The sequence below is a fragment of the Excalfactoria chinensis genome, chromosome 31, assembly GCF_039878825.1.
Source record: "Excalfactoria chinensis isolate bCotChi1 chromosome 31, bCotChi1.hap2, whole genome shotgun sequence".
Classification (NCBI taxonomy): Eukaryota; Metazoa; Chordata; class Aves; order Galliformes; family Phasianidae; genus Excalfactoria; species Excalfactoria chinensis.
In genome coordinates, this window is record NC_092855.1 from 557,771 (window position 1) to 570,711 (window position 12,941).

The 12,941-nt window shown below is 55.2% G+C and overlaps 1 protein-coding gene across 1 annotated transcript; it reads left to right on the forward strand.

Moving 5' to 3' along the window:
* The first annotated feature begins 9,056 nt into the window (after window positions 1–9,056).
* LOC140263452 (ETS translocation variant 3-like protein) lies at window positions 9,057–12,941 on the forward strand. Its single transcript, XM_072358338.1, has 4 exons — window positions 9,057–9,141; window positions 11,592–11,660; window positions 11,835–12,072; window positions 12,680–12,941. The coding sequence occupies exons 1-4, from the start codon at window positions 9,072–9,074 to the stop codon at window positions 12,939–12,941; spliced, it is 639 nt and encodes a 212-aa protein (XP_072214439.1). The 5' UTR covers window positions 9,057–9,071.

Below are 12,941 nucleotides of genomic sequence, written 5' to 3' on the forward strand. Positions count from 1 at the left end.
TTGGGGGGGGGGGGCGGGCAGGCCGGGGAGGGGGGGGGGGAGGGCTGGGGCTAGATTGGTTTGGTAATTCTAGAGACTGGGGGAGGGAGGGGGGGGTTGTGTTCTTTGTTTTCATTGTTGACTTGCAGGTGAGACGCGGTTGTCTTGTTCCGATTAGGAGAGGCGAAGGTGCTGAGCTTCACACCTCGCATGAACTCCGAGAGGGGTTGAGGCCTCCACCGAGACAGAGGAACTTGAGTGCAGTCTGTTCCCCTGTACGCTCTATCTAGTATTTATAGAAGTGGGAATCTCTTTTTGAGTTCATCTAGTTCCCTATTTGATGGAGTCTGGTGCGATGGCAGGGAGGATTTCCTGACGATGGGAGACGTGTGCTGTGTGCCAGCATTGGAAGCTGTCTGCGTTATGGGTGGGGGTATGAGGGGGAGATATAGGGGGGGGGGAGAGAGAATATTGCACTGTCCTCGGGTTGGAGAGGGCTGCAGAGAGACAGCTCTGTGTGATGGGACACGGCAGCGCTTCAGGACGCAGCCGTCGTCCTTTGGGCCTTTCAAGTAATACTGCAGAAGCCATGAGCAAATGAATAGAATCTTTTCAGGGAAGGGAGTGGGGGGTGGGAAGAAAAAAAAGAAAAACCAACAAAAAAAAATAACCTAATGCCTTTAATATACGCATTAAAATGTACCCTAGGATATTTTTTTTTTTTTAAATATATATATATATTATATATATTCTTTTCGTAATGGTATGGGTGGAGCTGGGAGTGATTGGAAGATTAACACTGAAATGATTGTGGTGAGTTCATGGAGAAGGAATGACAGGAGCTTTGTTCAATCTTATTTCCTTTGTTTGGTTCCCCCTATCACTTTTGACTCATGCCTTAACTACGTATACACTTTATGAGAGCAGGGTCTGTTGGCAGAAGGAGCCTATTGAGGAGCCAGAGGCGGTGGCCGAGGTCGGGGCTTCTCGGTGGAGGTGGATTCAGCCCCACAGTGGTCGCAGGAGCCGTGGGCTGCATGGAGCCGCCCCAACCCGCCGTGTTAATCTCACTGTATTTGCTATAAATCTGCTATTTCCCTACACGTAGCTGCGGTTCTCGTTAGGCTTGATTAATTTAGGCTCCGGATTACGCCGAGGAACGCTCGCTCTCCCCCTCCACCACCTTCCTGCGCTGCATCAGGATGGATTCCGAATGAGATTCCTCATAAGGAAAACAGGAATTTGGATGGACCCTGCATTGGGGCAGAGCTGTGCCCGCAACGTGGCTGCTGCGTGTTGGTGGTTCCCGGCCGACAGGGGTGTGGAGGTTTGATGATGCTCAAAGGGGGTCGGGTGTGTGAGCACAGCATCACCACACGCCCCCCCCCCCCCCCCCCACTACCCCTTAACTCCCCCCCACCCCATCCGATACGCAGTGAATGTGGCTGCAGACTGGAGAGCATCCCTGCAACTGGGATTTGGCACCGGGATTTCTTTTGATGGCACCGGGGCCGAAGGGGGGAATAAAGGCAGGAGCCTTCCCCAGCCCTACAGCCAGCGTCAAGCGTGAACTCAGGAATAAGCAACATTGAGGCCTTTCCCATCCGTAACGCATATCGTCGCCCCTCATTTCCCAAGTGCCGGAGCCTACGGGGAGGCTGCTCCCATTTGGGGAGGGGGGCAATTGCCCCTTTTGTGCTTCTTTAAGGCAAAAAAAACAAACAAAAAAAACAAACCCAACCCAACAAACCAAACCCACAAAAAAAAAAGATGGAACTTGTCGTTTGGCTTTAAATGTTTGTAATCGGTTCCAGGCTCGTGCCCTGGGGTTTCTTCATAGCCATTGCACTGCAAACAGGGAGCTCCGCCATCAGGGAATAAAGGACTCAGGTTCTCAGGATAACGGAGCTGGGTGCGAGGCCGGCGCCCAGGGCAACCCCCCCCCCCCCCATCCCATCTTTACCCCCTTTGGGGGGGGGGGGGGGGAGGATGTTTCTAAAGGACATTTTTACCTTTTAAAAGAAGAAAAAGAAAGAGGGAAAAAAAAAATAGAGAAAAAAAGAAAAAAAAGGAAAAAAAAAAATTATATATATATTCCAATGTGCCAAAATCTTTTAAACTTGTAAAGTTTAAATGGTTGAAAATTTCTCAACGTCCGCCTGTATGAATTAATCAGAGCATGTTAATGTTTAAACCATTTTGTTTGATGGGGGGGTTGGGGTGGGGGTGGGAAGGGAGGGGGATGGGGATTGTTTGGTTGGGGGGGGGGAAAGGGGGGGGTTGTTTTTTGTTTCTTTTTTTTTTGGCTTTATTTAGTCTTAGGGAATCTGTAGGTTTCAAAAGAGACTTGAATCGGACAACCAACAACAGCCGGGACCTGGGAAGAACCCAAGGATGGAGGGCAGGAGGATCCGACCCCATCCCCACCACCAGGATATGGGTGGGGGGGGGGGGGTGGCAACAGAAAGCAGAGCCCCCCCCCTTTTCCTCTCCCACCTACCCCCCCCCAAGCAGCATTAACACAACGGCCCGGTTGTCCCTTCTCGTTGCTATTGTGTTGTTGTTTGTTGTTGTTTTTTTTTCCTCCTTTAATTTATTCCATAATGACGTTGGTTCGTTCTTAATTAACAGGTTGTTTTTTTTTTCTCCCCTTTTTTTGCGTCTCTTTGACGGATCCTGGTGGGGTTTTAAAACAGCAACGCGTTTTTCTCTTTCGGTTTTGAACTAATCGTAATCAGATTGTTGCTAATATATATATATATATACATATATATGTATGTGTGTGTATATATATATATATATATATATTATTTTCCTCAAAGAATTTCCATTTTAGAGTGTTTTTAAGTATTTACCCATAGAAAAAAAAAGCTTTTTATCTCGAATCACTTCTCCTGAGGCATGTTCTTTACTAGACTCGATTCAGCAGGGATTAGGAAGGATGCATACACATACATAGGGGACGCGGTGAGCTCAAGCAGCCCGAGCAGGACGGCGTGTGTGTGTGTATGTGTATATGTACATAACAATGTAAAGTAGTCCTTAAATACTCCATTGTGCAGTGCCTTTAGACGTTCCACTTTCTATAAAGTCTTCAGAAAAAAAGAAAAAAAAAAAGCAAACAAAACAAAAAAGTCGGCATATATATATTATATATATATGATGTAATGTTATAGAAATATATGTATAATATACATATTTTTTTTTTGAGGTTTTTTTTTTTTGTTGTTTTTTTTTTCCGTTTTCCAGGGGTATCTGATAGCTCTGTATTTTGTTATGGAAGTTGAAAGAAAAAAAGAGAAAAAAAAAAAAGAAAAAAAAAAGAAAAAAAGAAAAGAAAAAAAAAGTATTTTACCTCAAATTAAAAGTTAAATAAACCTTTTAAATAAGCGTCGCTGCTCGCAGCTCTGTCCTCTGCTCCGAGTCCCCCCTTGTCTCAACCCCATTGCAACCAATGTTGTGTCCCCCTCTGTCCCCTATTCTGAGTCCCCTTGTCTCAACCCCATTGCAACCAATGTTGTGTGTCCCACTCTGTCCCCTGTTCTGACTCCCCTCATCCCCATTGCAACCAATGTTGGCCCCAACGTTGTGTCCCCCCTCTGTCGCCTGTTCTGAGTCCCCTTGTCTCAACCCCATTGCAACCAGTGTTGTGTCCCCCTCTGTCCCCTGTTCTGAGTCCCCTCATCTCATCCCCATTGCAACCAATGTTGTGTCCTCCCCTCTGTCCTGTTCTGAGTCCACTTGTCTCATCCCCACTGCAACCAATGTTGTGTGTCCCACTCTGTCCCCTGTTCTGACTCCCCTCATCCCCATTGCAACCAGTGTTGTCCTCATCGTTGTGTCCCCTGTTCTGAGTCCCCTCGTCTCATCCCCATTGCAACCAATGTTGTGTCCCTCTCTGTCCCCTATTCTGAGTCCCCTCATCTCATTCCCATTGCAACCAATGTTGGCCCCAACATTGTGTCCCCCCTCTGTCCCCTGCTCTGAGCCCTTGTCTCATCCCCGTTGCAACCAATGTTGTCCCCAACGTTGTGTCCCCCCTCTGTCCTCTGCTCTGAGTCCCCTTGTCTCAACCCCATTGCAACCAATGTTGTGTCCTCGCCTCTGTCCCCTGTTCTGAGTCCCCTTGTCTCATCCCTCATTGCATCCAGTGTTGTGTCCCCCCGTCCCCTGCTCTGAGTCCCCATATCTCATCCCCCCCTCTGTTCCCTGTTCTGAGTCCCCTTGTCTCAACCCCATTGCAACCAATGTTGGCCCCAACGTTTCCCCCCCCCCTCTGTCCCCTGCTCTGAGTCCCCTCATCTCATCCCCATTGCAACCAATGTTGTTCCCATCCTTCTCTTCCCCTGCTCTGAGTCCCCGCATCTCATCCCCATCACAACCAATGTCGTCTCTATCACTGTGTCGCCCCCTCCCCGACTTGAATGGGATGGGTGATGGGTTTTGGCCGGGCGGCTGCTCTTCTCAACTCCATTTAAGTGAACCTGGCCCAATTCCACGCTCTGAACTCTGTGCTTTGCTACCCAGGCCTTGGGCCAATTGGTGTTGCTGGGGGGGGTGGGGGGGCGTTATTCAGTTGTTTTGGTTTTTTAATAGCATTATTTCAATGGTAGAGAGGCTGAGAGGTGCTGAGCTGCTCTGCTCTGCTCTGCACGGGGAGGTGGAGGTTGGGGCTCCTTGAGTTTAGTTTTTCAGAGCAACACAGAGGGATCTGTGTGTGTGTGTAAGGAGCGGATTAGGGGCTGCTGGCACCCAGCCCTGTGCTGCACTGCTGCTGTTCTGCAAATGGGACAGCCCTGTGGCTTCCTCCTCCCTTCCCTCCATGCCCAATTAACCTGATGAGAAGCGCGTATTGAATCAAACACCGATTAATCCCGCTGCCACGTTGAGGCCAATCCTTGCTATTCTTCACCCAGTTCGGGTGCTGCAGCTGCATCCTAGACCCCCCAAAGCTGGGGTTCCTTTGCCTGCTTTGCTCCTGTTGCAGTGAATGGGGCCAATGCTTGGGGTGTTACAGCACTCTGCACAGACCGGTCCTGTTTGGGAGCTCGCTCAGCTTCCCTCTGCCAATATTTCTCCCCGTCTGTTTGCTTCGTGAGATCCAAAGCAGAAAATGTTTCCATACGCCGGCACGGAGCTGGCAGATAAAGGTTGAGGGGGGGGGGGGGGGGGGAGGAAGGAGAACGGCGTCTCCCATCCAAACCCAGCACTGCTATTTTAGAGCTGCAACATCGGAGGAGGTGGGAGATAACCCCCCCCCCCCCCCCCAAATTGGGGTGTGAGTTGGGTTGATGCTTTGCTCCCCTTGCATTGAAGGGCAGCCCTGAGAAGCGAAGGGAATGCTGCAGCCCCGCAGCTTCTCCTCCAACTCCTGATTAAAGGGAGAACTGCGGCTCTGCGGACGCTTTTCCAACGCTGTGATTAAAGGAACCCTCTCCCAGCTCTGCTGACGGTTCCTCTGAAGCAGCTCTGTCTGCTTTCCAGGGAAAATAGGGGAGGTTTGGGCCCAAGCTGGAAAACCGAAGCTCAGTGTTTAGAAACTTCCAGTAAAATCAAAGTGGTAATTTTCCAGCGCGGCCCCAGCGGCTCTTTGGGAGTGAGGAGCTGATGGCAAAGCTGATTACAGCTCCAGCCAGGTGCTCCCCCCCCCCCACCCTCCTCCTCCCCAACAACACCATAGCCAAAAGAGGAGTTCAAAGCCTGCAGGGGCGACGGGAAAGCCCCCAGCCCTGCTCTGCAACCCAACAGAGTGCATAGATTTGGGGTGGGAGAAGGAGGAGGGGGACCCTGGGATTTGTGTGTCCCCATCCCAGCCCCCCCCAAAGCAAAGCCCTCGAAGGGGAACTCACTGCAGCAGGGAACTGGTGGGTTCTCTCCCTCTGTTCCTTCCCATCTCCTTGACCCCTTCTTTCCGTGGGTCCCGGCGGTGCGGAGCCGCTCGCGCGCAGCCCGGGCGCGGGGCGGGAGGGACGGCGTTATTGATCTGTTAGATTACTCAATTTCACCCGTATTGATCAGGTAATTGCTTTATCTCAGTTCTCATTTGGCTGCTGCATTATCTGCTCTCGCTCCGCTCCGCATAGAGGACCCAAAGGGGGGAGAATGAAGGGGGGGGGGGAGCTAGAAAACGGCCCCAAACCCCCACCCAACACCCCATGTACCTTCTGGTCCTCAATGCAGCAGCTGGGGTGCTCACAGTGCAGAGCGCAGTGCACGGAGTGAAGCATTCCTATGGGGTCAGGAATCCCGATACCATGAGGGGAACAGCTCAGGCCCCCAAAGCCCTCCACCCTTTAGGGCTGTGCTAAAGGATGTGTCCTGTGCAGGAGATGCTCATATGCAGGTGGGGATTCCTCATGGCTGTGCTTCTCCTGTTTGCTTTCCAGCTCTGCTCAGCTATTTGCACAGAGCCCACCCCATGCAAAGGTGCTTCTGCCGGGGAGGGGAAGGGGGAAAATGGGGCTTATCCCACCCGTGGGGGTCTTTGTGGCTTCTCCTTCTCAAAACCCTCATAGGTGGTTTCAGGATGATCTCAAGGCACAGTTCACAGATGCAATGCAACCCCAAATCTTCACCATCCTTTCGCTGCCTCCTTCCATCCCTCTTCAACACCGGGCCATGAAAACAGCCCCGGGCACTGCAGCCCACCCCCCCACACCCCCACTTCTCTTCCCTCCCCCCTCTACCCCCCCCCCCCAGCACTGCAGGAGGGCTGAGCCCGGGACCCAACGCAGCGCCGGATGGGGCCGGGGTGCGGCGATGTGAGCGAGATGGGTTTATTACACGGAGTCTGTTGCTGCGATTGTTATCGATCCGCAGCTGTCACCTTCCATTGCCGCTAATGGGACGTGAAGAGGCTTCGGTGACCGGAGCCGAGCGTGCGCTGCTGCGTGCTGCCGCGTGCTGCTCCCGGCCCCGGCCCCGCAGCCGCCCCTTCCTCCCCTTCTCCTTTCCTCCCTCCTCTCTCACTCCTTCTCTGCCATTTCTCCTACCCGTCTCTCTTTCCACCTCGGGGTTCCATGTCCACTTCTTGTAGCTGCAATCTCTCTCCTTCCCATCTCCATCCTTCGGCTCCTCTCACCTCACTCCCACTCCCCTTTGCCCAGTGGTTCCCTGCCCACATCCCACTTCTCCCTTCTTTTTGCCATCGCTTTCCATGCTTATGGACATTCCCTTCTCTCTGCTGCCCCGAACCCTCTGGGCAGCCCCAATTCAGGGTCACCCATCACTCATCCCATGCACTGAGGCCGCCCACAGCCTCTACTTCTCTGCACTCCCACCCCACCTCTTCTTTGTTGTTATTTTAATACGAGCTCTCCTGGAAGGCTAAGTTTCACCCATGAGAAATGCCACTCCGACCCCCAGGGGCTGCATCCCATGGGGACGGGGACATGGGGTGCGCATCGGGGGCCATTGGGGTTGGACTGGGACCGTGGCCCTGGGCGAAGCGCTGCTCCTGGCACCTCACTCCCCATCACACAGCTCTGTGCTTCCCCGGAGCCCTTCATGTCTGAACAGCTCGTGAGCCGCCCGGGCAATCCCTCCCAATTAAGGGCAGAGAAAGCAAAGGAGCCCGAACCCGCACGGCTCTTTGGTAGGCAAACACACAGCGCCCGGGGTCCTGGCACTCTGCCTCCGTGCTCAGGGTGTCGCAATGGGTGGGCACTCACAGCGAGCTCCTGGATCGGCAAGAAACGAGAGGGCTCCACCCGACCGCCGCCAATGTGCTGCCCGGGCGCGTCCGTCTGGCTCCGGCAGGGATCGAGCGGGCGGCACGGAGCTTTGGGTGCTGCTGTGCTGAGCCCTGTGCATAGCACTGCACTGAGCCCTGCGCTGAGTCCTGCCCCCAGCCCTGAACTGAGCTCTGCATCCAGCTCTGCACTAAGTCCTGCATCCAGCCCTGCACAGAGCCCTGCACAGAGCCCTGTGCTGAGCTCTGCATCCAGCTCTGCACTGAGCCCTGCACTAAGCCCTGCACCCAGAACTGCATCGAGCCCTGCTCCCAGCCCTGCACTGAGTCCTGCACCCAGCCCTGCATTGAACCCTGCACCAAGACTTGCACTGAGTCCTGCAGCCAGCCCTGCATTGAACCCTGCACCAAGCTTTGCATCCAGCTCTGCACTGAGCCCTGCACCCAGCCCTGCATCAAGCCCTGCATCCAGCCCTACACCCAGCCCTGCATCCAGCCCCATGTCTCGCTGCCTGGCCGGACCCCCCCCCCTCACACCGCTTTCCATCACGTTAGCCTCGGTTGATTTAACCAGAAAACAACCCCAGAATTTAATTCCCTGGCTCTGCTTCTTCCATCCTGATCAGGAGGCGGCTGCCCATTGCCTGAGCCTGAGCTGAGCCCACTGGGGTGCTGGGGACACTGTTGGTGCCAATGGCAGTGTGGGGTGGGCACAATCCCCTGTGTGCCAGCAAGGATCCAGCACCTGCTGCCAATGGAAAGGAGCCACTGGCACTGCCAAGCTTCCAGCATCCCCATGCAGTGCTGCACCATGGAGCATCCCATGGGGACGCACTGAGTACCTGGTGCTAATGGGACAGAGTGGCACAGTCCAGCCCTGCTGTCCCCACACTTTGCTGCTGGGCCATGGAGTGTCCCATGAGGACACGCTGTGGGACAACAGCATCTCCTGCACCTCGCTGTCCCAGTTCAGAGGGCTTGGAGTGGGGAATGGGGCTGGAGTGAGCTCAGAGCTGCTTGCTGTAGCAGGTGTCGGCATTTTTGTTGCCTCTGTGCTCCACACTGGGTTGCGTGGCTCTGATGGGGTTCTTAGAGATAGAGATCTCCATCCCATCCACAGCATCCACCCATTCCTCCACTATCTTCCTGCCCTAGGCCTGGCTGGATGTGACCCCTGGGATGGGTGTGGGGAGCCTTGGGCAGCCCCACTGCCTGCAAGGAGGAGGAGGAGGAGGAGAAGAGGAGGAGGATGGGGGGGGGGGGAAGGCACGATCACAGCAGCGGTCGGCAGCCTGTGGCCGGTGAGGGGTTAACGTGATTGTCTCGCAGCCACGGCCGCCCTCCCGGGAGCGCTGAGGACTGGGTTTTCATTTTAAGTAACCCCAACGCCGCACGCGACGAAATGCATCGGGTCGGGGGCGACAGTAGCGGGGAGCGCCCGGGGGAGGCGGATGCAGAGCGGCAGCCAGGAGGTAGGAGAGCAATGGGGGGATGATGGGGGGGTCCCAGCCCCAATGTCCCGTACCTATCCCATTGCTGTGCCCCTGTGCTGGGATGTCCCCGGGTTGATGGTGGGTGTTTGGGGTCATTGCGATAGTGGTGGCCTCGTGCTGCCGAGGTTGCTCTGTGCCTTCGGCCTCGGTTGGTCACTGATGGATGCAGAGAGAGGTTTTGCCCCGCAGGGAACTTCCAGGTGGGCTGCATGTCTCAACTGCGAGAGAGAAAAAGGGGAAAAGGGGGAGATTTAGGGGATGGCTTCATCCTGGCTGAGCATCCCGCTCTGCTCGCATCCGCCCGGCTCACTGCCTGCACCGAGGTGGATTTAAGCAGTGAGGGAAAACCTCAAAGAGCTTTGGGGATTAAGAACGGACTCAGGGGATGGAGCAGCGTTATCTCATCCCGCATCCCGGCTGATGTCCCATCCCGCGTTGTGGCAGGGTGCTGTCACAGCAGTTCTCGGGCAGTGGTGATGCTCCCAAACCACTTCTGTCCCGCTGTCCCCCCATCCCGTGCCCGCATCCCACCCCAGGCTGCCTTGCGCATTGCCTCAGCATCTCTCCCGTCCCAGCTCCGCTTTGCGGGATGGGTTCGTTAACGACTCAGCATTGAATTCCCTCAGCACCTCCTGCAGCGGGGACGGAGCAGGGATGGGGAAGGCATTGCTCCGGCTGCTGGGGCTGTGCTGAGCTCCTGTCCCCGTCCCCTCGCCAGGACTTTGTCTCTCCGCTGTGACCTTCACCCCGTCCCCGGTGTCCCTCCCCGGTTAGGGTTTCTGTTTGACCACGGTACAAAACCTTTTAAATCCCACAGCCCCTGGAGACGGAGGGAATGGAAGGAGGGTGAGGGGAGAAGGGAGGGAGATGAAGGAACAGTATAGTGAGCACCGGAGCCCGGTTTTGGGGCTGGGGTCCGACTAAGCAGTGCTGGAACTCTGGCACTGGGAAATTGAGGTGCATCTCCAGTGGGCGGTGGTGATGTTTTACCCCCCATTGTGGGTGTGGGGTGGGCAGCCCCTCTCCCTGCCCCACACCTGGAATGGGCCCCCCGCCCTCCCCACTTGGACCCTCAGCTCTATGCTTTTCCGATGGCCCCTAAGCCGCTTGTTTTAATAGCATTAATGCTTTTAAACAAACAGCCCCTTCACCTCCGCCTGCTCCACGCGATGCCCGGGAGGGCTGAGCGAGATAAGGGGATTGGAGCGGGATTTGGGAGAGATAAAGGGGCAAGAATCCAGCCAGACCCCAGCATGGATAGACCTCAACCTGGACAGATGCTCAGCTCGGACAGACATGAGTTTGTCTTATGAGGTTGGCACCATGCACTGTGTCCCCATCCCAGGGACATCTCAGTGCACAGTGGGACCCCAACTCCAATTGAGAGCCCGTCACCTTCATGCTCCAGGTGTCCCTCACCCCACAAGGGGTTGAGGCAACCCGAGGTGACACCCCCAGGCCCTGAGGTCCCAAAGGGCTCAGCCCAGCCAGGGAGCCCCGACCCACAGCCCTTGGCACGGGGACTGCAGAGACATGAAAGAGGCAGCAAGGCGCTCGCTAATGAGGGAGAATAAAGGAGCGGGGAGAGCAAAGCAAATGAGGAGAGCAAACAAGAAGGGAAGAACAGGCAAGAGGCATTTTCATAACCACTCGGTGCAGAGCGAGCCCTCGGGGCGGTTCTTCGCCTCCTGCCCTTTGTATCTGCTGTTCTCAGGGGCCTGTTTGCATTTCTGCTCGAATCCAAACAGCCCGTGCTGCCCTGGTTCTATTTACCCTCCTGGGATGGCGCCGGGGCTGAGATGGAACCCACAGCCCCTAAAAAGGGCCACCATCATCTCCCAGTGCTGCCATCACCTCTTCCTCCTTATTTCCCCCCAATCTCAATTCACTATTGAATAAACCATGGGCACCACCAGGTATGGGGCTGCTCTGTGCCCCCAATTTCCCCCTCCCACAGAGCAAAAGGGGAGTGTGAGCCTCAGCCCCTGGCTGCAGGGTGCTCCCCCTGCACCCTTCCAGCAATTTCTTGCTTCCTGCTGGGGGTAAGAAGATTTACTCCCTACCCATCCCCTCCCTTTATATATGGAGGTGGTTCTCCCTAAGACCCTCAGATGCTTTCTCTCTCTCTCCCATCCATGTGCTACTGCCTACGACTGGGTCCCTGACGGCGCTGCAGGTGAGTGGGGCAGGATGTGGCCATGGGGGCTGGAGGGGCTGTGCTTCCTGCTCTCACCTGGATGCTCCTGAAAGAGGGAAGGAATGGTGAACTGTGAGGGTGCCACCTGTCCTTCCTGCTTCCATAGCCCCCCAGTGCTGGGAGCATCACCCTGTGCTGGGAGCATCCTCTGGTGCTGAATGTATCCTCCGGTGCTGGTTGTATCCCTGATTTTGTGTTCTTATCCCATCACCCCTCTGCTTTCTGCCCTCAGGCTGCAGCATGCAGTGTGGCTGCGTGGCCCCGGGGCTGCCTGCCCTGCCTGGCTCCTACTGGGTACCAGGTGAGCACAAATTGGGAACGACTGGGACCATCCTGCATGAACCACGTTCCTTCCCACAGAGCCACAGGCTGTTTATTGGGCTGAGGACATGGCTGTGATCCCTGGGCATAACCCAGCCAGGGGTGGGGGTGATGTCCACAATCCCAAGGCTCTAAACTGCTGCCCACCCTGCAGGGCTTGCCTTCCCAGATTGGGCATACAAGGCTGAGTCCAGCCCTGGCTCGCGGCAGATCCAACTCTGGCACTTCATCCTGGAGCTGCTGCAGAAGGAGGAGTTCCGTCATGTCATTGCCTGGCAGCAGGGAGAGTATGGAGAGTTTGTCATCAAGGACCCCGATGAGGTGGCACGGCTGTGGGGTCGGAGGAAATGCAAACCCCAGATGAATTACGACAAGCTGAGCCGAGCTCTCAGGTGCTGCCGGGTCATAGAGATATAGAGAGCTCTCGGGGATGCAGGAATACCTGGCCCTGACCTCCCCATGCAGCACAGCCCACCTGCATGGGGACAATGGGACAGTGGGGATGTGGTTTGGGAGCTCTTGGTTCTCAGCTTGTGATGGGGGGGACTATATGCAAAGCTTTTGCATGTCCATCTGTCTATCCATCCACACATCTCTCCATCCATCCATCCATCCATCCATCCATCCATCCATCCATCCATCCATCCATCCATCCATCCATCCATCCATCCATCCATCCATTCATCCATCCATCCATCCATCCATCCATCCATCCATCCATCCATCCATCCATCCATCCATCCATCCATCCATCCATCCACCCATCCATCCATCCATCCATCCATCCATCCACCCATCCATCCATCCATCCATCCATCCATCCATCCATCCATCCATCCATCCATCCATCCATCCATCCCTCCATCCATCCATCCATCCATCCATCCATCCACCCATCCATCCACCCATTCACCCACCCAATGTCCATCTCTCCCTCCCTTCCTCCCTCCATCCACCCTAACACCCCATTGTGTCCCCCCCCCCAAAAAAACCCCCCAGGTATTACTACAACAAGCGCATCTTGCACAAGACCAAGGGCAAACGCTTCACCTACAAGTTCAACTTCAGCAAACTCATCTTCATCAACTGCCCGCTGTGGGACCTGCGCTGCCCCCCATTGCTGGCAGGAGCCGTTCCACCTGCCCTGCCAAGCCAGGTAGAGTCCCAACACTACAAGGACAGCCATGGGGACAGCTGCTCATCCCCACTGCTGCCACGTCCCAATCTGTATCCCTACAGCTGTTGCAGAATGCGCTGCTGA

Excerpts from the sequence above, each read along its gene's own strand:
- LOC140263452 (XM_072358338.1), top strand. The coding sequence starts at position 9,072 with ATGCATCGGGTCGGGGGCGACAGTAGCGGGGAGCGCCCGGGGGAGGCG. Across the intron at positions 9,142-11,591 it reads TGCAGAGCGGCAGCCAGGAG|GCTGCAGCATGCAGTGTGGC; the intron begins GTAGGAGAGCAA and ends TTCTGCCCTCAG. Across the intron at positions 11,661-11,834 it reads TGGCTCCTACTGGGTACCAG|GGCTTGCCTTCCCAGATTGG; the intron begins GTGAGCACAAAT and ends CCCACCCTGCAG.